This window comes from Fulmarus glacialis, unplaced genomic scaffold, assembly GCF_000690835.1.
Source record: "Fulmarus glacialis isolate BGI_N327 unplaced genomic scaffold, ASM69083v1 scaffold5665, whole genome shotgun sequence".
Lineage (NCBI taxonomy): Eukaryota > Metazoa > Chordata > Aves > Procellariiformes > Procellariidae > Fulmarus > Fulmarus glacialis.
In genome coordinates, this window is record NW_009213516.1 from 31,372 (window position 1) to 54,228 (window position 22,857).

The 22,857-nt window shown below is 40.7% G+C and overlaps 1 protein-coding gene across 1 annotated transcript in view; it reads right to left on the reverse strand.

Moving 5' to 3' along the window:
• The window catches only part of ANKRD17 (ankyrin repeat domain 17), a gene marked incomplete at its 5' end in the record, with an annotated part of 50,998 nt that extends 29,477 nt beyond the window's left edge, over positions 1-21,521 (reverse strand). The window contains 14 exons of the mRNA XM_009578206.1: positions 1,586-2,341; positions 3,887-3,989; positions 4,578-4,721; positions 5,201-5,328; positions 6,327-6,414; positions 7,314-7,423; positions 7,805-7,996; positions 8,569-8,806; positions 14,074-14,168; positions 16,328-16,561; positions 17,619-17,766; positions 18,068-18,215; positions 20,616-20,772; positions 21,368-21,521. Coding sequence (XP_009576501.1) covers positions 1,586-2,341; positions 3,887-3,989; positions 4,578-4,721; positions 5,201-5,328; positions 6,327-6,414; positions 7,314-7,423; positions 7,805-7,996; positions 8,569-8,806; positions 14,074-14,168; positions 16,328-16,561; positions 17,619-17,766; positions 18,068-18,215; positions 20,616-20,772; positions 21,368-21,521 — 2,695 coding nt within the window. The remainder of the gene's footprint in view (positions 1-1,585; positions 2,342-3,886; positions 3,990-4,577; positions 4,722-5,200; positions 5,329-6,326; positions 6,415-7,313; positions 7,424-7,804; positions 7,997-8,568; positions 8,807-14,073; positions 14,169-16,327; positions 16,562-17,618; positions 17,767-18,067; positions 18,216-20,615; positions 20,773-21,367) is intronic.
• Positions 21,522-22,857: the final 1,336 nt, after the last annotated feature.

A 22,857-nucleotide genomic window follows, 5' to 3' on the forward strand; every position in this document is an offset into this window, starting at 1 on the left:
TTTTTTACAATGAGGGTGGTGAAACACTGGCACGGGTTGCCCAGAGAGATGGTAGATGCCCCATCCCTGGGAACATTCAAGGTCAGGTTGGACGGGGCTCTGAGCAACCTGATCGAGTTAAAGATGTCCCTGCCCGCGGCAGGGGGGTTGGACTAGATGACCTTTAAAGGTCCCTTCCAACCCAAACTATTCTACGATTCTATGAATTTAGCCCTCATTCCCGATAGCATGTGTGCACGCATATACTAAGAACTGGGATTAAGTAGTACAAAAACATTCACTCAAACGCACCTTGGAAATACCTGACCTTTCCAAAAAGGCATGCATGAGCATTTGGTATGTGGCAATCGTAGATTCTCAAGATGTTATATGCAGTTAAAGACATAACAAATGTCATTAGGTGCCTAATTTGAAAAGTTTTGTTCCAAGTATTTTAAACACCACCACCAAGTATTTGAAATACCACCACCAAGTATTTTTAATCATTACCGTATCTTCTATTCACTCTGCACCATTATTGTACATCAACAACTCTTGCAGTACGCGCAGGGCCAGCTCCATACCTATGCACCTCTGGGCTAAAACATTCTTGGAGACTTGCCTTTCCTCCGGCACACCCCCGTCATTCTAACATGCTTTACAATGCAGACTTATCTAAACAGACAGCACTTTTAAAAGTGAAAGTTCATCAGCTTAACCAAGAGCACCTCAGCACATTTTCATCAAGTGAGACGATTTTTTCAATACTACGTCCTAACGGTTAATCTGCATTCAGCTAAGTAGTCAAAATGATTATTTCAGCGACTACTTTAACATGGAAAGGGGATTAAGTGCAACTGAAGCGGATGTAAAGGAAAGCAACACTGACAACTCACATTGCCTACAGTATTTAAAACCTGTTTCATTCTTTTATTTTACTACTTAAGGCCTTAAAGCACTGGTGTCACTGGGTAAAGAATTCTCCTAAGCGATTAAGAAGAATTTGGTAAGGCTAAATTTGTTTTTCGCTGAGAAAGCAGCCATTTTTATGAGTAGACATTTTTAAGAGTCATAGGATTATCATCTTTTTTTCCAAACATAAGTAAAAGCTTCTAACAGGTAGACTATTCAAGGCCAACTAGAGCAGCTCTCATTCACAAGACAAGGTTCTTTACATATTATAGGCTTCATGTGGTGCTATAGTAGCTCGAAGCCTATTCTGAGTGCTCCAAGTCAGTTCTCAGTTCACTAGTCCGAAGTACGAACCAGTATCAAGACGCCCCTGAGCTACAAAGAGGCCGAAATAGAACTGTTAGACCCTAGCGCATCCCCCCGCAAAACTATGAAGAGTTAAAAATGCCACTTCCGACATACCAACCTGACAAACAGGCACCGGTTAGCTCAACAAAAGGAAAGACAGCACTGCAAATTGAAAAGTTAAAACTAGTTTTCTGAACTCCTAAAGACAGCAGGGATCAGTAGGCTAGTGGTACTTGCTGTAGAGCTAGCGGGAATACACAAACACACACACACACACAAAAAGAAGTGGACATACCCTCAACTGGTCAAGCAAATATTATACCTGCTCATAACAATATAAACCCACCTGCCATGATGTCATCCAGCGTGTCATTGAGCGTCTGAGCAGGGCTGGCTACCATTAACCCTTGCTGTGTTTCTGTCAGTATTCCTTGCCCCAGCCCTGCTAGTTGTGCTTGGCCCAACACTGGCTGTCCAACTATAACACCTTGCAGTTCTGTAAGATTTGCGATGGACCCTGGAGGTAAGGAACCTGCTGCCAGAGGCAAAGCTTGTGGCATCGCCAGAGGCTGAATTGGTGCAAAACCCGTCTGCGCAGCAGCTTGCTGAGGATCATCTTTAAGCAAGATGGGGTCCACTTGCTGTAATCGTGCATAGTCTCCCTCTGAGAGTTGTTCTCCTACCCCAACAGGAGTCAGTAGTCCCAGATGCTGGCAAGACTGCTGCTGCTGCTGCTGCTGGAGCTGAATTCTTTGCGCTTTTACCTCTAGATATTGCTTTTTTAGCTGCTGCTGAGTTTTCAGCTGTAACTCTCGCTCCACTTTCTGCAGTTCCTCCAAAATCTTTTGTTTCTTCTGAATTTGTTCCTCTCTCGTTTTGTTCAGCTCCTCAATCTTCTCTTTGGTGAGCTGGTCAGCGTGTGCCAATTCCAGGGACTGCAGCTGAGCGTTCTTCTCTATGGCTTCTTTTATCCTCTGCTCCAGCTCTGTCAACTTGCCCTGAGCCTCTTCTACAATGCTCTCTGGAGACTGATTGGTGATGTAACCCTGTACATCCTGGTTGTTTGCTGGCAAATGACTGCTGGACTTTTGTTTAGAAGCAGCTGTGTGAAAAAGAAACCCCCTCAGAACCAATGGAAGTGCATACGAATGGCATCCTCATTATAGAGCTACTGTTGGGATGCTAAATGGCCAGTTATCCACCAAGACACAGCACCCACAGAAGGTCAGCGTGCACTGTAAGGCCCTCAAAGAAAACCGTATCTTTCGCTATCAATTTTAATACAGCAGTCAGATTGCAATTTAACAGTACAGATTACTGCGCATACATTCCAAATAACCCTGCGCTACGTTGACATATTTACTCCAACAATTGTTATATTTTTGCCAAATGAAGCGATTGTCTCAAGAGCCGCTGTTACCAAGTGGTGCTACAAGATAAATGGAAACAAAAAGAAAGGATATGCTGTCTCTTAACTTGATGTTTTGCGTCTGGTATTGTGTTAAGCCATAAACATATGGTTACAGCCCTGAAAGCACAGCAAAAGTGATGCAAAAACATCTCGAGGGACATGTGACTTGTTCTAGGCCACCAGTTTTGTGAATAACTCGGCACATTTTAGGAAGCGCTACACTTTCTAGGACCACTGAATCCTCTCACTACAGGTATCCAGCTTTGCTCAGTTGACAAACAGCGCTAGAACCCAGGATAGTCATTTATATTTAACATGATCTAACAGGGAATGTTTAGCCACTACATTTTATCCATAGCAGACATGATTTTGCCTGTGTCAAAACTCAGCTCTCCGCCCAGGCAAGGCAAATATTTCAGCCTTCCTGTAAGAATGAGCGATGGACTAATCCAATTCATCTTTTATGAAGAAGTCCAAGGTAACACAGCTGACATGGTCTGCCATACCAGTTGGAGAAGGAACAATCGGTTAATTTTGAAGGGCGAAAGGCAAATCAAAACTCAGGATTTGAGTCAGTGGAGGTGCCCAGTTTCTTCCAGTCATCCTCGCTGTATTTCCAGAACAATACAAGTGTACACACAGTATTAATTTTATGACATGCACGCCTGTATTTGCGCTATTGCTGATCCGTGATAAAAATTGTTTTGGAAGAGAATTCTTAAGTACAGAAAGCGTTAAGTGTCAAAATGGCGATATCAAAATAGATGCAAATTTAGTCCTAGAAGGACCTGAGCCACATCAGACTGAATATTTTATAGCACAAGAAATTCCGCCTTCAATCAAATTAGTCAAACCCACTCCAAGACTACTATGCTAAGTAAACACAAGTTATCCAATCAACTGTGATATGGAGATTAACATTGTTTTTACAACTTCCATTATCAAATTTACATAGGCTTCTGGGTGACATTTTGCATTAGTCCAGTATGTCAGACTAATATATATTTTAACATATTTACTTAGGCAGATTTCTTGACGCTTTATGATTACAGGGTTAGATGACTGATACTTCGTATTTGGCGGATAAGCAAATCCTTAAAAAAAAAAAAAAAAATTGCCATTTCCTTGACTGAATCCATAAACACTCTTCATAGCAACTGCTCTGCTAGAATTGCAACCCTCTATCTTCTACCTAGGAAGGATATTTAGAAAATAATCTCCAGAACTAAGACTGACCTTTATTTCTGATGGGAAGGGTTGTGGCGACATTAGCAGGGGGTTTGTCAGGCTCCTGGGGTGGGACGACCATGGGCAGCGCCTGCACTGGTACACGAGGAGCCTAAAATGTTGGATACTAACAGATTACTTTCCTCATACTCTAATCTAGTTATAATTCAATAGAAGGTAAACAAAACCTGTTAGAAAAGCAGACTTTAATGGTGACTAATAACATTTAACACGTTTTTTAATAGGCTGAGTTCCATAGTTAACAATTTGAGATCATCTGACTTCTATATACTTTGCATTTTTAACCTAAGAAATTATTGCCAAACAATACTCACCTCAGCATGATACAGTGCTATACTATGCTAAAACAAATACAAGCCACAATGGGCTACAAATGTAATTCTAAAGAGCCTCACTAAAGCAGACCTTTTCACTTGCTGGGTTTTTTTCCTCATCTCTTTTTCCAATAATATTTATAGAGCAGTAAGAAGAACCATGAAAGCACTACACAGTGACGCTCAAGTAGTCTTCACCATTTTCACGACAGCTCAAAGTAATTAGCAGTGTGTTCACCTACAGTTCAGTAGTTCATGAAATGACATGACTGACTCTTCTGTCATCTTTAAATTCTTGAATAAGCTGCAAGAGGAAATGCAAAAAAGCCCCACAAATCCACAGATGACCAGCCCTTACATCTTACCCTGTTTAAATCATGGGATGGTGGGGTCAGCTGAGTAGCATCAGGTGGAGGAGCAGAAAGCAAGTTGTTTGGGTAATCTAGAAGGTAACAAACCACGCTGGTATGACCGCCTTTTGCTGCCTCTATTAACATAGTTGATCCATCCTGAAGAGGGAAAGATCACAGTGTTAGAAAACAGCATCATCAAAACATGACAACAGTGAAGCATTTTGGGTGACACGACACAGTATCTATTAAGACTGCTTTAATAAATATTCATTCAAGCTGCACTAAGTCCACACCTAAACTTAAGGACTCTATTAACTATTTCCAAAAAAACCCTACTAGTTTTTTAAGATTTTCCTTCCTCTTCCACAATTATGACCTTACAACTGGAGTGCAACCTTTACATTCATGGTCATCAATATACCTGCGCTCCTCCTAACTCCAACTTCTATAAATGTGTCCATGAGCACAATGCCTGCTTGTGTAAACACCAGCTCCCGCTTTTTACTTCTATTTAAATAATGACATGTTGGGTCAGTTGCCGAGAAGACAAAAGGAGCAAATTCGCTTGGGTATCGTTAGTTTTAAGATTAATGAAAGACTACCTCAGAGGAACATAAGGTAGTTAAGCAACAAACCTTCAATCTGTGCGTAGGATCAGCACCATGAGCTAGCAGTAACTCCACAACTGCCAAATGACCTCCAGCACAGGCCAGCGACAATACCGTATGATCGTTGTTAGCTGTGGTCCTATTCACATTTGCTCCTTCAAAAATAGAGGGGGAAAGATTATGTTAGAAGACTTCAACCGGTTCTCCTCTACCAAAAGCGACAGGAACTTTTTTCTTAAATATGAAAATTCAGTTCTCCGTGGCTGCAGTCTTACAACTGATAAATTAAATCAAACAGTCAATTACTACTATCATCAGAAGATGATTTAACACGTCACAAAAAGAAAAGCAACCCTACCTGGTCTAGCACTCCAAACTCCCTGTTCAAATGGCTACGTTCTAAGTGTGGAATGTCACATAGCAGGTGAACCTATTGCTTTTAAATTTACTAGCAATTGTGCCAAGGCTATGCCTCTTTTTTAAAAAACAACAACAACAAAAAACCCCAAACCAACCAACCAACAACAACAAAAAAAACACCACCCACAAACGCTAAGATCCAGCGCACGGATCCAAGCATCTTAGCACCAGCAAGCAGATGATTAATTGCAGCTCTGCTTCTTCCCTCTACAATCTACACAGGGAAAATTACATCACACAGGAAGGTTTAGGCCAGTCCTCCTCCATACAAGGAATGTACAAGGAAAATCCGTCAGTATCAGCTCAAGAGAGAGAAAACAGCAATTCCGAGCTCTGAATCAACAGAGATGTAAGGCTGGAGCTGACAGTTCTGACAACATCAAGCAAGTTATAGTCAAAACTTTCAAACAAACAGGCACTTGAAGTTAAACTTCTGAAAAGATAGTGCTCAAAAGCTGCACCAGGAGCATGGAGACACCCAGTAACCACTACTACCGTTGCTGCTTTTACTAGAAATTAGAGACTGGGATATAACTACTTTTATAAGTAGTTGCAGTTCCCACTAACCTCACCAGAAACCTGAGGTGATCATTACGTGCCTAGTTTGAGAATCAGTGACCTACTTGAGTTAAAATATTTGAAAGAAATTAAAGGAAGTTACACTAGTACTGACATGTTCTTAACTTCGAGTATTTCTAACAGCAGGAAACCCAAAACCTTTTCACACTCTTACCTTTGCTAATCAAGAACTGAACAGTGCAAACATGACCTGCCCTTGCAGCTTTCATGAGAGGAGTTCTTCCACCTTCTGATTCATGCTCCTAGAGCAGATAAAGACAGGCTTAAAATTCAAAATTCCCAAGTAGCACATGTGAAAGGATGCAATTCAGCCTTTTGGTTTTTTGAATGGAATGACACCAGACACGGAAGATCCCTTTATAGCATTTCAAAAACTGCAGACACAAAAAGTTGGTTTTTTGAATGGAATGACACCAGACCTGGAAGATCCCTTCATAGCATTTCAAAAACTGCAGACACAAAAATTTACGTAACATTTGAACCGAGTCTATCTTGCAGATGGATGAAACTACCTACCTACCTCTGTACGTGTCTGAGACTCCTGGACAAGAAGCACTCAAGCACATGGCGAGAATTTTAATTAAACAAAATGAATCCTGTCATGCTTAACTTCACTTTTTGATAACATACTGGCATACAAGCCTACTGTAATGTAAAAATCAGTTTACCTCCGTCATCTTAATTCCATTTTAGTACACCAAATAGATCACATCAGAACAGAACCATCAACTGTTTGCTGCCTAAGGAGTAGAACAAATTTGCAGGTACAAGTACTAACCCATCATTCAGCTCAACAGTTCAAAACTGAATACCATTCAGGACTGCACATGACAAAAGAACAAAATCCCCTATTTTTCTGTACAAGCAACCATGAATGGCTTGGAAATGCTTTAGATATCAGTTGCCAAAGTACTGTAACTGACCTAAGCACTTTCAGGTAATTAAACAGCCTAAAAGCTATTAGAAAAGCATCACCAATCCTCACTTAGTTAAAAGAAAAAGGTTAAAAGGTAATTTGAATACAACCGTAACAATTAACAGCAAACTCCTTGAGTTTTCACAGCAATGAAGACGGGACAAAAAAAAAGACGTTTATAATTTTATTACCGAATTAATTTTTTTCAATAAGGTAACGACTTACCAGATCTGCGCCTGCCTGAAGTAAGACATCTGCTACATCGGTATGGCCATTTTCACAGGCGTATGTCAGTGCTGTGTCACCTGTTGCTGTTGTTGCATGCACATTAGCCCCTGAAGCAGTAGTAACGAGCATGTAAGCTTTATGAAGTTCGTAACAGAAAGTAAAGCCTCTTCATAACCTTTACCAGATCAGATAGCAAATTTTTAACTTCCCCCTTCCAACCCAACATCTATGAAATTGACAACTTAATCATACTCTAGAGGAATAAAAAAAATTAACATATACTAGAAGTTCAGTTCCAAGCAAGTTTACATCAACCTAATCCTCAAAAGCTAAATTAGGGTCCAACTAGTAAATTACTTAAGGTTCCACAAACCTTTGCAGTCAACTTTAGGAAGCTGCTAATGAAAATGTAATGATTATGGAAAAAGATATTTTTCTCTTATGGTTACATTAAAACTCTACAAACTGTTAACAACATTACTCCATACCTGCAGCTAACAAATATTTAACCAGCTCCAAATGACCCTCTTGAGCAGCCTCCATCAAAGGTGTGGAACAACCAAGTTCTATGTCAGCTCCTGCTTTAATAAGAAAATCGGCAACCTCCAAAAAACCTCCACAGCAAGCCAGAGTTAATGCGGTTTCTTGCGTCTCCTCTGTTTGAGCATTGATGTTTGCTCCTTAAGACAAAACAAAACACCAAATCCACACATACATCAGAGAACACTAGTTACTGAAACCAGTATCAGCAGACAAAGCCATCTCCTGATGCACGAGGCACCTGCTTATTACATATCTCATATCTAAAGCTGCGGGAATTTTCTTCTAAAATCATAGTGTATCAAACTAAAAGATGTCAACTTTATTTAACAACTTTGGAAACCCCTCTGAGGACCTCAAAGCATGTCTCTACAGCTTTTCAGCAATAACACCATCTCAAGATAGACCAAGGCCATCGTGCAGAGTGCAAGTTAACCACATTAACCGTTCGATATTCGACATCTGTCTGAGAAATGCAAACCTGTTCTGAGGAACAATTCAGAATGACCACTTACAAAGTAAACGAGTAGAGCAAAGGATATTTTGCTTAAAACAAAACCAAACCACCAACAACTGCTCAAGAAGGAGGCAGGGGGGAGTTCAGAAGTTGTTGAAGAAGGAAACAAAAATAACAGTAATGTAGCTTCCCGCCCCCCCAACATATGCAGATGGCTATTGAATTACAGTGCATGGAAGGCACTGCAATAGTTACCTTGACCAAGTAACAGTGCCACCATCTCTTCATGGCCTTCTCTAGCTGCTTCCATTAGTGGTGTGTATCCTTCATCGTTTACCTCTTCCAAGTTAGCTCCACGTTCAATTAACAAAGCTGCCAGTTCGACATGCCCGCCACAAGCTGCCAAAGTCAATGGAGACTCAAAAGAGTCGGCAGGCATGTTCACCTGAGCTCCACTGTCAAGAAGTAATCTTGCCACTTCCACATGGCCGTCCTAGGAATTAAAAAAAAAAAAAACCAAGATCAAAACACCATCAAAATAGAAAAATTGCTCCTCTTCTCCAAAGCTTTAAGTAGTCACCGACTCAAATTCCCTCAGAAGACACAGAAAGCAACAAGTGAGTGAAGAAGTCCAAAAACATAATAAAACTTGCTTAATAGTTTTCCTACATATTTTCCCAAATTTTTTGATAAAGGCTAAGATCTAGTATTAAATAGGCAGCTGAAGAAACTTCAAGCATGTTTTACTGAATATGTTCAATTCAAAACTAAAATACTGTGAACCACCCATCAAACTTCCCTGCTGATGGTATAAGTAACAAGCTGGTCAACTTCTTCATATCAGACTCAAGTTCAAGCATTTGGGATCAGCTTAGTTAGGGAAAAATAAAAGCAAAACAAAACCCAAACAGTTGAGAGGGAGCTCGACTCTATTTTAGAAGCTTGCCTCCTCCACAATACCAAAATCCTTTAACACCCAATTCTTTGTTAAAGACTGTAGACACAGAGTCGTACATGCTAAATTATCTAAGGAACACAAATTCTAAGAAACCACTCAAATGCATTTCTTCTCGTGTTCTGGCAACAACTTCACTACTAACAACACAAGCACTCTAATAAATAGAGGAGTATTAAAAAGAATTCCAGTGTTTAAAAAAAAAAAAAAAAATCGTCTTTTGGTTGAAGTTCTTCCTAAAGACAACAAAACCTTTACGTTGCAAAGTCGTCACTCAATGCCAATGCTCCCCACTTGCTCCAAGAGAGGGAATTTTGTTTTAAATTCAACATGCAGTTGCATTATTTGTTAAATACAGTGTATTTTAGTTATAAAAACAATGCATACAGTTTGTCCTCACATCCATGCAGACTGTTAGCGTCTCGGAGTATTTACATTACAGATTCCCCACTTTTGGGGAGAAAGGCCCAAGAGAGGCAAGGATTTAAATTTAAAAATTTTGCTTCTTTCCTTTCTTAAAAAGAAGCCATGCATGATGACATAGCTTGCCTCTTGGCTCCTGCAAAACTATTTCACTGCTCAATTTAATAGCAGAGTCAGGACTTACTTTCTCTCTCCAAGAGAAAAGCCAAAACAAGACCATTTGTCAGGGGTTCCTCATACATCATAGGAGCCACCTGAACTACAGCCTTCCCTTGGCAGGATTTTCCAGATACCATTATCATGCTGTCAAACTCGTTTAACCAAAACGTAGCTCCTAAGTTTGCTTTCTTCCTTTAGAAACAAAGAAAATATTAGAGCACATGATCTTCGTCATGTTTTCAGTATGCCATAAGTTCCGTAACTATTTGAAGTGGCTTTTCAGCTATATGTTTACACCGAAGGCCTGACAGTGACACATCCAACTGCCATTCAATTCTGCTTTTGTTTAGACAGAAGCAGAGACCGGCTTCATCACTGCGGTCCAACAACAGCACAAACTCTCCAAGCTGGTTTTCTCCATGAGGAAATTGCCATCATGCAAACTTGGAGTAACCATAATGGGAAGAGGTCTGACACACAAAACACAGGATGACTGCATAGAAAAACCAGCAGCTTACCAGGAACACAAGGCTATCCCAAGGTTGTCACTGAATCAGGTAAGTACACCTTGATCTCCGATTAACTAATAAGAGGCAGCAAATCGCAGCCGTTGCTGTCCTCGCCAAGCTAGAAACCACAACCCCAAAAAGCTCTTTTCCAGCCAAAATACGAAACTGCATCTGACGTTTTCACGCTTCATTTTCTTAAGTGTTTTATACCTCCTTCTGATATCCAGGGAGCAAAACATGATTTCCTCTCAGAAAAATATCTAGGACATTAACTAGGACATATTCACCTTTTACATGAAATGACAATGCTATTTTAGGGAAAAACTCGAAGACTCCATACAGAATCTTTCCTCAGGGAAATGCAGAGACAGCGCCTCAACCATCAGGCTCTGGCAAGACAGCTCACTAATCATCCCTGATGCACGACAAGTATGGCAAATAGCAGTGTAAAGGTACGCTTCAAAGCTTCTCATATGGGCCAAGCAGCCTTGAGAATAACTGCCGGCGTTTAACCACACAACGAAATTTCATCCGTGCCTTAACAAACCTTGCAATGGGGTGGTGCTGTTCAGCTCTTCTACAACAGGCAGAAAAAGCCTCATAACTGCTATTCGATCACAAAAAGTCGCCTGACCTGCCCGCACAAGCGCGCCAAGTGTATTTTAAACATCAACCACTGTGGGCAATCAGTACTCAGCCCGCACTGTGGAAGATTAGGTTACTTCAGTAAGAGGAAGCGCAAACTAGACAAACCTGCTTTTTGCTCCCACAAGGCAAGTCACCTTGCCCAACAACTCATTTGCATTAAACCAATGTTAACTGCTGTCTATAAAAAAGGCTCTCGGTCAGAAGTCTTTCCGAATGCCTTGTAGGACAAGGTTTAAACAGTCCCACTGGCTTCTATGTAAGTGCTATGCCACATATAAACAATTCTGTAACATGCCTTCAAGTTCAGTGCTCTTCTAGAGAAGATAGTTTTCTTCTGCTACTGAAGAGTGACAACTATTTCGGCAAGAAAACCATGCTGAGATGTGAAGCCCCTGCACTGCTTCCTTTCAGACTGCAACCTTTTTAAGTACTGCTGTAGAAAGCTGCTCCCTCTCTTAAGCAAAGCTAAAGGTACTGAGACTCTCCACTGTCTGTCAATTCTGAGCAGCAGCGTGGAAATGCCTACTTAGGAACAGTTTCCTGCAGAAGTAAGCGAGACCGATTTTTTTCCTATTGCTCAGTAAGTCTTACTTAAAAAAAATGGGTCTCAACGTTTCTGCAAGTCCGATGGCCTTTTGTTAGTCTGTTGGTGAGGGAAAAGGGGGGAAGAGAGTGGCAAGGAAAAGGCGGCTTGCTCCATGGCTCCAAGAAATAGCAGCTTTCTCTGCAAACTTCTGATCTGTCAAGAAGCCGTCCCGACGAGAAGGCTACTGCAACACCAAATAAGATAATTTTATCGTCACCTTCCAGGGAACTCCCTGCAAGGACAGCACCCATGATATTTATATGGCTAATCTATTAAGATTTCAGAGTGAGATAAACAATAGCTGAAGTCCTGTTTATCTACATGCCTTTCTTTCTAATGACTTCTTGAGGAGTATAATGGTTTCTGTTAATGATTCCGCTACCTGAAGCCATTAACTTCCTTGAATAGACATCACTGGCTGATTTTAGAACCATTACAGTTATTTCAGGAAAGGGAAGAATAAATACGGATTTGCGGCACTCCCCTATGCCCACAGATTCACAACGTGACACTACACAAGGCTAACGACATGAAAAACCCAGCCCATGAGAAATCTATTTAGAGAGGAGGGTAAAAAGGAAACCTGAGAGACATGTTTTCAGTTTTACATTTAAGTTCCATATTCAGATGAAGGATTTGGAATATGTTGGCATAAGGCACAAACAAACTACCGACCTCCCTAAGCATGCTGCAGCTGTGCATCCTAAACAGTAGAGGAAACCTCTGCAGTAAGCATTGCTCAACAGCCTACTGCAATTCAGCGTCACACAGAAAACTGGGGGGGTCTAAAAATGAAGCCTATTTCTGCTCCGTTTTGTTTCATTTTCATTTCTCCAGCAGGAAGTTTCAAAACGTTCTCAGTTCCAGAAACACAAACTGACACCTGCTGGATTTTCCATCCTGCTAGCTTACCCCTGCCAACCCTTGGTATGGTGCAGGGTTAATAAACTCACGGCGATGTATTCAATTCTCTGAGAGAGGGTACCCAAGTCTCAACAATTCCTGGAAGAGAAATAAAGGGAATAAATAGGCACATCCACTCCAAAGAAATCTCCAAAAGAAAAGGCCAAAGCAATTGAATCCTATCACCTCAGGCAATAGGTACGAAATAGATTTCAAATAGGGTATGTGCTTTAAAGAAGATGCAGATATACGAGACTTACAGAGGTGTTCAAGCCTAACAGTACTTCAAACAGAAAAACTATCTATCCAAAGACGTCGATATAGCAACTTTTCTTCACCAGGAAAGCCGGGAAGAATCTTAAGTCCGGCATCAATTATCCCATTCCAGGATTAAAATGTACCCATACGTAACCTTTTCAAGGGAAAGCTTCACATATATCCGTGTTCTAGGGCAAAACGCTATTATCCAAAAATCGGAGTTGTTCTCAGAATCTTACTCAATTTTATAAAAAGATCATCTATTCTACACTGTCATTTTACAACTGCCTCAGAAGGGCAAAGCAGCAACGTGAAAGTACTTTTATTAATAAGAAGTTCATTTCCCATTCTATTTCCTAGTTGCTTCCCAAACAGCTTCTGATCCTGTTTTCAAGGAGCACACGGCTACGTGAACCATACCGAAACAAGTTGCACACGCACACCTGAACATAACCACCTACACTGAAAGAGAACTTAGCTTAAAAACTCCTTAAACATGACATAGGTATATTAAATGCCTCCAATAGCCAAGTTATGACCATATTCACTGCCTATGTTTAGCACATTAGAATCGTTAAAAGCATTTCAACAACCACTGAGAACCTTCCACTTTTAAGTTATTTAATTTGGGGATTCCTGTATAAAGGATTTGCCCATCGTAACTGAAAGTTGCTCACCCAGAAGCCTGCAAAATTACACAAAGCAAAAAAAAAAAAAAAAGGTTCGGTTCAAATAAATTACTATTACTTACTTTTGGCTATCTCTTGAAGTCATTAATTTACCTGAACTGAGGTCACAAAAATATCTGTTTCAAACCGGGCCTCCACGATTATCGTAAGGGCAAAATGCAAAGATCAAGTGACATACAACAACACAAAGAGAGATGCAGCCTACAGAAGCAGCTTTGGGACAACGAGCACAGCCTTACTCACTGACTTCTGACACTTCAGAAAAAAAATCAAGTGCAGCTGGACATACAGAAACCTACTTAGTCAAAGGATGGGTTAAATATAGCTCTCCTGCTAACGCCCATGTGATGCAAGTTTTAGCTGATGTCTCTTAAGAATTCAACTACTTAGTCAGCCACAGGAGGAACCAAGTCAATTTTGCTGTTTTGGGAAGTACTGTTTTTCAACCAGGTATTTCCTCCCCGCCCCTCCAATTTCTTCTGCAAAAGGGCCATCAAGCACACAGGAGAACAGAAACGTCACACAGTTAGGTTCCGTACCAAAAGGAGACCAAAACGAATCACCTAGTTCACATTCAGAAAGTGCAGAGAGAATACATACGCCTCTCCGCTCAAGCCATACATCTCTTACCATGCAAGCCTCCATGAGGGCAGTATGCATTTCATCTGTCTTGTGTTCCTGGTCTGCACCAGCTTCCAGCAGAAATCTCACCATTTCTAGATGGCCTGTATGGAGAAAATATTTAACAGATAAAAACTACTTTACAAAGTGCATTTCACAAGTCATAGAAAGGGTCTAACGTACATAATGAAGGTAATAGGAGGCCATGTTACAACATAAAAAAAGTAAATTCCGTAAAACACTCTTGAAAGGCATATTCATATCTATGCATTCAATGCGCACAGAAGCTTAAAAGCGTATTTACTGTAAATACAACCCAATTCACTTAGTATCTAAAATCACTTCTGCACTACATGAGTTCCTTGAGGTGACATTAGAGCTGAGTAGCGCACGCTCCAGAAGTTTCACCAGGGTGATTTATTTTGTGCAAAGATATTTGGATTTTTTTCATCTACGGAATGTTGGTTTTTTGTTGGGGGGTCAGGGTTTCCCCTTTACTTGCTTGGCATTGAGGATTTAGGATTACTGTTTTTATAAATGGCATTGTAAGCAGTCCCTGAGCTCACAGCGACCCTCAGACCGTAAAACATACGAAGCAGATGGACCCTCACAGTTCCAAGCATTCTCTTAGGAATTCAATCTCCTATAGGAATCCTCCCAAGATAAGGACACCTAACAGCTTTTTGAAAGTATTTGCTCTCAACCACTCTGTTAATTCATGGCTATAGTTCACCAAGTCCTGTCTGCGTGCCAAATCCTGTAAACTTCGCTATGCAGTCATGACCAACACAATATGCAAGCATATAAAGCCAAGTCAAAGAAAAAAAAAATTCCGTTTCATAACTCAACATGGCTAAACCTCAAAACTAGAACTACGCCTAGCAACACCATTAATAGCGCAGATACAGCCCAATATGAGACTAGATTGCATTTTCCCCTTTCCCCGTTTACTTGAGAGAAGTTAGTGACCTTCTTGGTCCCAAATATCGTATGTCATTCTACTACAGGAAGCAAGCAACGTGAGAAAATTAGGAGCTTATTTTCACGCCCTAAACATGAGATTTGGAGCACCACAGAAATGCACAAAAGACAGACAAATCATATATGGGTAAGGTGAAGATCTTGACTTCTGTCCCGTATGTCACGGTGAACAAATGACTAAGCACAGACTTATAATTTTTCATCTCTGCTTTCCAACCTCACTTCAGGATTCAGAGCCCAAGCACACTTTATCAGGAAGGGAATGTTCTGGGGTCCCACTCCCCTCTTTCAGACACAGCCTTTGCTCTGACAGCCATCACAAAGAAAATCACCATGGCTTATGAGGGTGTTCAGCAACAGTGAACCAAGAACGTATCAAGGCAGATACAAGAAACATAAATGAAAGACTAAGACCTTCTTCTGCTGAGGTGCTACAGAAGTACCTCTGCTACCGACATCAATTACTCTATGATGCCAAGAGCCACTCTAATAGCTGTAATAAAACATGTTCTAAGTGACTGTAACAGCAGCTGCTCAGCTGTGTGAACACATTTGGCCTCGTAATTAAACATCTTCATCCCTTGCTCGGGTGATGCAAGACAGCCGCCTGATACTTTAAGGGAGGCAAGGAAGGCCTGTTGCCTAAGCAGTGACACCTAAAAGGCAAGGTCCTAGATTTTGCATGCTTTCCAAGTGCTACGTCCTTTAAAATTAAGTAATTTCTGTATCTAAGCAGAGGTATCTTGTATAATACAGCTGCAATACAGAAAGTTTACCATACTTACTCTACTAAAAAGAGTATTAGTTCCTCGTCTCCTAATTCATTTAATAGAAAATCGCTTAACAGAAAATCTTTTAAAGCATTGTAACGACCCAGACAAAAGGTTTATGTCTTGATACTTACATTCTCCACACTGATCATCGTTTTACATACGGTGCATACATGTTATGTAGTATCACAGCCAGGATAAAAGCATCAGAAAGTGTCTATTCATAGCCTTTAAATTCGTTTTGTCCCCGACAGCAAGGCTGAATAAATGTATGTTTGAAAAGACTTTTTACACCTGTCAGACTTTCCCACACTTGTTACACCTTTGTAACAAGTACGGTACTTGGTACTGTACCTTTGTAGCAAGCCAGCGTAAGTGCGCTCTCCTTGAATTCATTGGAATGCGTATTTATGCCTGCTCCATTTTCTAGCAGCACTCTGGCCACTTCCACATGGCCGGCACTTCACCTTTGTGTACTGTAAGGTACTGTACTTGTACACTTGGTACTGTACCTTTGTAGCAAGCCAGCGTAAGTGCGCTCTCCTTGAATTCATTGGAATGCGTATTTATGCCTGCTCCATTTTCTAGCAGCACTCTGGCCACTTCCACATGGCCGGCACTTCCTGCTTCCATCAGAGGAGTGTGACCGTTCTCATTATGGTCCTCAATACTAGCGCCCGACTCCAGCAGTACTTTCACAACATCTACATAGCCTCCAGCACAGGCATACGTAAGGGCTGTATTACCTGAAGCCAGAAGAGAAAAAGGTTTGGAAACAGAACTTGATACCATTTCTACACTGGTAACTTCAACTTACGCTCCGTTTAATTGCTTTTACCTGGCTACCTTACAGAACAGGTTTTTTTCGGGCTACAGACCAAAAACTACAGGGAGGGGGAAAAAAAGCCAGTAACCGCACAAAGTAGCTCAGTGCTGACAGACTGAAGATCTCCTAGTGCCTGGTGACTCTACTTATTCATTGCCCATTTCTATCCCGGCTAATCCCAGCGTCCGTGACAAAAAACCATCCTGTTAATCAGCAGGGACGTACCATGCTGTAAAAAGGAAAGCTCAAAACAAGGAGCAGAATGAACTGCTGTTCAAAAATGCCCATAGTCTTTACAAAGAGATGAAAACAACCTACACGGAAAAAACTATAAAAACGTATCTCTGAACAGCACAGTCAAACAATCCGCCCTTATGAAAGATACCTTGAAAAAAGTTAAAAGTCAAAGCAGTATTACTACTCAGAACTACTTCACTGGGGGGGCAGGGAGGAAGGTGTCTTCTAGTATGCCAACTTTCCTTATCATTCAGGGTCAGTACTCCGTTTGTCCATGACTACTCACTCCACTTCAAGGCCGCACAAACTAAGAAAATTTCCCAGTTTGGTCACTTGAACACAAGTGCCTGCCAAACTGCCATGGGAAGGGGAGGGGAGAAAAAAGGGGGCCACCTTCTCATGTTTACTTTTTTGCCTTGGTTTCCTAGACGTGACACCAAATAATCTTCTGTGTACACAGAAAATTGGCAAACTGTGCTTAAAATACTATGTGACAACGAATCCTAAGTACGCAAATACCTTCCGGTTACTAGTTGACCTTTTCCACCTTTGTATGTGCGCAACCAATATTTTACAGCTTCGTTAGAAAAAATGCAAAAGCTAAATAGTAAAACCACGAGGAAGCATTCTGCGTTGCTCAGCTGAGAGCCCTTCTTCACAAATTTTCACACACAGTTTCCCGCACACTGTGAATCTCAGCTTTTCAGTAGTTTTCAACAAGCTCTAACACACTTATTTACCTGTTGATGACTGTGCATTCACATCAGCACCATGAGCTAGCAGCAACTTGACAATTTTGACATGTCCGCCATTAGCAGCAGCCATTAAAGGTGTTATGTCTCCTTTAATACCACGGTCCTCTACATTAGCATGCATTGCCAGAAGAACCTGTGAACAGAAGGGTGATCAACAACACTGGCAAGTGACAAACCGGCATGTCAATATGGTTGAAACGCTACACAAAGCCCCCACCTTCACCAACACACAGCTTTGTGTTACAAACGCTTAGAGAAGTAAGCACAAAGAATGCATTAGCAACGTTCCGTTTACGTCTAAGTCTTCATCTGCCCGTTAACTGACATTTTCCACTACCTTAACACCGCCTTCCAGGTGCATAAGACTGGAATACATTAATTCAACACTTATTTTTGTACAATACACACATACTAAAAACAGCTAGGAAACCAACCTGCGCAAGCTCATAATATCCTGCTGAGCAGGCTAAACAAAGGAGGCTTTCCCCTTCTTCTGTGTGCTCGTTCACACTTCGTCCTTCAATTAGCAACTTCCGCACAGCATTTACATCTCCTTCTGAACAAGCCTCTGCCAAGCTGCGGCTAATAAGATAGAAAGCATTTAAAAGTGAAAATGGATTATGCTTAAAATGCTTGTTCTACGTGCAGAGTAAAAATCCAACATGCCACGAGGATGCAGTCAACGAAAAGGAAACACAAACTGAAGAAGTGCCAACTGCTAATTAAAGAGGTGTCGTTTTCACACTTCAGGTTTTCCACATAACTTTTCCGAAAGTTGAGTACTGTGCATACTTCAACCACTCCTGTTACTAATTTTTAACAGAAGGTTGCAAGAGAAACATCTACAGGATGACCATCGAGGTTACCAAATTCGCATTACGTACAACCGAAGCAGAAACTGAAGTACAACTGTTGAGAGAAGACATGACCACGGACCCCACTTCCTGTCTCAGCACTATACGTGCAGCACGATGTCACGTCCTACAGATGTACAAATCTTTTTTGGTAATCCTTTAAGAATCTGAGAAGTAAGTAATAAGTTTTCCTTTTGAAAGGCTAATCATATAGCACTGCAAACAAATCACCGTTGGTTTATATTACTAATTACGACATAATATACAGTCTCAGCCTATTCCTGCTTTGTAGTTCGAGTTGGAAAACACAGGTTTTGTCCCACTCATTTTCTGAAGTAAGGTTCAAAGAAAAGGAGAACTGATTAAATCACAGTAAGTACAACACCATGAGTATTCCTTTCCCAATCAGCAACCACTTCTCAGAGTTGCATTCACATTCTCTTTTGCCCCAGGACCAGAGGACACGGAAATCGCCTGTCCATCTTAACAACACTTTATTTCAGCACTGTAACTGTTAATTGAACTAAAACAAACCACTTTCTCCTGTAACAGAATTAATCACTTCCCCTCTGTCCTATGCTGAAAACCTCAGAATTTTGGAACGCAATCCGATGTTTCAGTTGTGGCCCTAACTCAAGCAAGCATAGAAGTGTAAAATTCTCCTGGTTTGGTCAGCCCCAAGTCAGCGTACTTGTGGTTCTGATGTCACTCCATGAATTCTTCACTCCTACCGTTCCAATTCTGTTTCAGTCAAAAAAGGATCTAGTGAAAGCACATTTTCAACCCCTCCCGATTCTGTCTTCTGTCTACATTGCCTTCATTCCAAAACAGTTATTGCTTTGTGAGAATAAAAATTCAAGTCTGACAGATTTCTCAATTCTGCCCCAAATAATTGGATCAGTAATAATAAATCCACGACTACTGGCTTCACCCCACCCACTGCCCTTTCTACTCTTCTCCATTTAGCAGGTCCCATCAACACAGAACTAACTCAAAAGGGAACGGAAAAATGAGGTAGTCGACAGACAACTTTTACAAGCCATACAACTCAACGCAAATATGAGCAATGCTTAAAATACTCAAGATGTGAAAGCGGGTATTTGAGTAGCAAGGACTAACTTATACCTGTATATTGTACCCAGGACTCCTATTTAATTTGTGTCACCAGAGACAATCTTAATATGCAGAGAATTGTTTCTCAAATATGTCTGTTCACTGTATTTCCCACATTTATTTTTACCCCCCACATCCTCTGTCCTGGTCACAACTTTGGCAACAGCCACTGTTCACAAGAAAAGAGGTAGCTGGGGGCAGGGAGGGACGCACACAGAATAGAAGCAGACGTAACCCCAAACTATTCTGCTCTTCTTCACATGTCCCGATCAACACACCAAGAAACATTTCTCTGGAGTAACTCGGTATACAAGGAACAAACTGCCAACTACCACAGGAGCACGCGGTTGTTTCTACTAACACTCCGTTTCTGTTGTATTGAAGCTGAATGACAGCCTAGAAGGGGATCTTCTTTTCCTTTCCCCCATAAACATCGCATTAAGACACACAAAAAAAAAAAAAAAAAAAAAAAAAAAAAAAAAAAAAAATCACAAAACCAGAAAGTCCACTTAAAAAGCAGCGACTCTCTGGCCAAGGCTCTGTCCAAGGTCCTACCCAGTGTGAGAAAGCTGCTGAGTGCCATGAAGGCTTCAGTCCCTCAAGACTGTTTTCCTTCCTCAATTAAAAAGGCACTCTGAAGTTCTCTAAAACAACAGAGCGGGTCTTTTTTTTGGTCCCAAAGCTAGTTTCACGCTATCACCGAATGACCCATTTCAGGATTTGCTATTTTTTGGTACAGTTCTAAGGCCCACTTCGAAATTTTGTTTCTATAGTTGGTCAAGTTAAATGACTTGGAGTGTGATTTCTGAATTCTAAGCAATATTAATTGCTTCACTCCCCATTGCAAGACATGACAGTGCAGGAATATTTAACAGGAGAATCGCAGGTGATAACTTGGCACTAATTCCACTTGAGTAAGAGTTTCACCACCGTGTAATCAGATGTGATACAACAAGCAAAACGGCTTCTAAAAGTAGCAAACTACTGAAAAAATCCAGTGTAAAATTTGGCTTACTTGTCCGTCTGCCCTGCATTTGCTGTGCTTTCTGCTCTCATCCGGGTAAGTGCAGCGGCAGCTTCATCCAACGCGCAACTGACCGAAGAAGTCAGTCTGCGGAGCACCTCAGGATCTGCAAATGCTTTACCATCAGCTGTAGACAGCTTACCTATTCCTTTCATTCCAATTTCAACAAATTGGTACGCATGCCAGAAAAAGAGAAAACAGAGAAGTTGACATTGAGTCTGTGACATCTGTCGGCAGAAACATTCCAAGCATAATGAACTACAGCTTCCAAAATGAAGGGATTAACTGTTTACGACGCTAATTTAAAAGCTACACTCCGATGTCATGGGCATGAATGAAACCCTCCAATCCACAGAAGTCATTATTTTTCAACTATTGACAACCACTTAGTAGAAGCAACTGGCAAAGCTTTTTATACAGTAATTGTTACAAAACAAAGCTTCACTGAGCAACTGAGTTTTTGACATCAGGTCGGGTGTCAATTTTTACTCAGACTTTTAGAAAACCAACACTGGAGGAATCTGAGTAGAAGCACGGCCTTCACATGAAGCTAATTTTCCAGAATTTGAAATGCTTTAATGAACTTCTTTCTCTTCAGTGACTTGCACAACCTTGCCAAGTTCACACCGCCTTACATTCTGCATTTGTATCACGCTCATATGGATTAGACTTATGCAAGCAGTTATTGTACGGTCTCGAGTAAGGGCTTCAGGGTTAAACCTATATGGGACACGAATACTTACCTGCAGCTTCAAGTAAAGCTTCTAATCTTGCCTGGGTTTCTGGATCTACTGTTCTCAGGTCAGCACCATCGGCAGTACTTGACAAAAGCAATTTAGAAGCTGTTTCCAACATAGGGTTTTCGAGATCATCCTGATCCAAGATAAACGATTCCACCTGAAAAATAACAGATCTGGTTTAAGAATGATATAACTGACCAAAATACACTTGAAACACAAAAAACCAACAGTTGCGGTTATCACTTAAGCATTTGCTTTTTAAGTACTTTGTTAGCCAAACTACCCTCAGTTGACTCAAAAGGGTATTATTTCATCAATGGAAGCAATGAGATTTTCCAAAATCACATACAAACCAAGTATTTATCATCTTATCCATTTACTCTGTCAGTAGAAGCCACATGATATACCAGAGAAGTTTAAGATTGACTTCACCATCTCCACACTGCACTCCACAGTTTTCAAGTCCAATTTAACACAGGGAGGGTAAAGTGAAAGAATAAACATCACCCCAGAAGGCCTAAAGGTAGTAGCTGCCGTGAGTTTCTACACAAGCTGTTGGTTTGGCGTTTTTTCCCCCCTCCCCAAAGCATGAAAGTTACATATAACAAAGACAGAATTCTTCTATTTCACACAACCCAGTCATCTTTCAAAGAAGTAACCTACCCTCAAATGGCATTAAACTCTACTAGCACACAAAACCAGTAAAACTAAGTCATCATTATTTTCGTGTCGACTGTTTTCTTCTGACTTGCAGAAAAATTCTCTCAGCTATCTCACTTTTTTTAAGTCTGATGTCTTCTAATCCAATATTTAAAAAAAATAAAAGGACCAGCAACATGCTCCAGGTATAATCAACTCAAATGCAACATAAGGGTTTCACAGAATCTGTCTCCAGAAAACTTTCATTTAAAACATTACCTATAGAATATGCAACCCATTATAACTGCCTTTTTCCAAAAATAGATGCTCAGTCGTCTAAGTTGTTATAAAAATCCTACTTTCCTGCCCTCTCCATTTGCTTTGGTTGTGAAACACATAGAAATTAAAGAAAAGATTAGTATATTAGAGAGAAGAGCCCCTAGTATCCGTTTGTGCTTTACTGCTTGTTAAAGGAGGCCTGGGTCAAGCAGTTTAGACCAGACGCTCCTCTAAGAGTTCCACGAACACACCCCTAAGCCTATGAAGTAGCCATCCATCCATTTAATAGATTATAAAGACCAAGTTTAAACACCCCTTACAAAGCTCAACGGCCTCAAAAATCCACATCTTCAAAAATCAAAGAAATCGTAAAATAAAAAACAATCCCAACCCAAAATCAAAATCAATCTAAATGCCAGTCTGCCAGACAAACAAACCACATGCGCCACATAATTAAAAACTTGAAACGTCTTTGGATAAAAGCAACTATTGTCTGTAGTACAGCAGTAATCTATTTCCACATGGAATACAGTTCATCAAGTTAGAAATATAATTGATTTTATTCTTAAGATTCA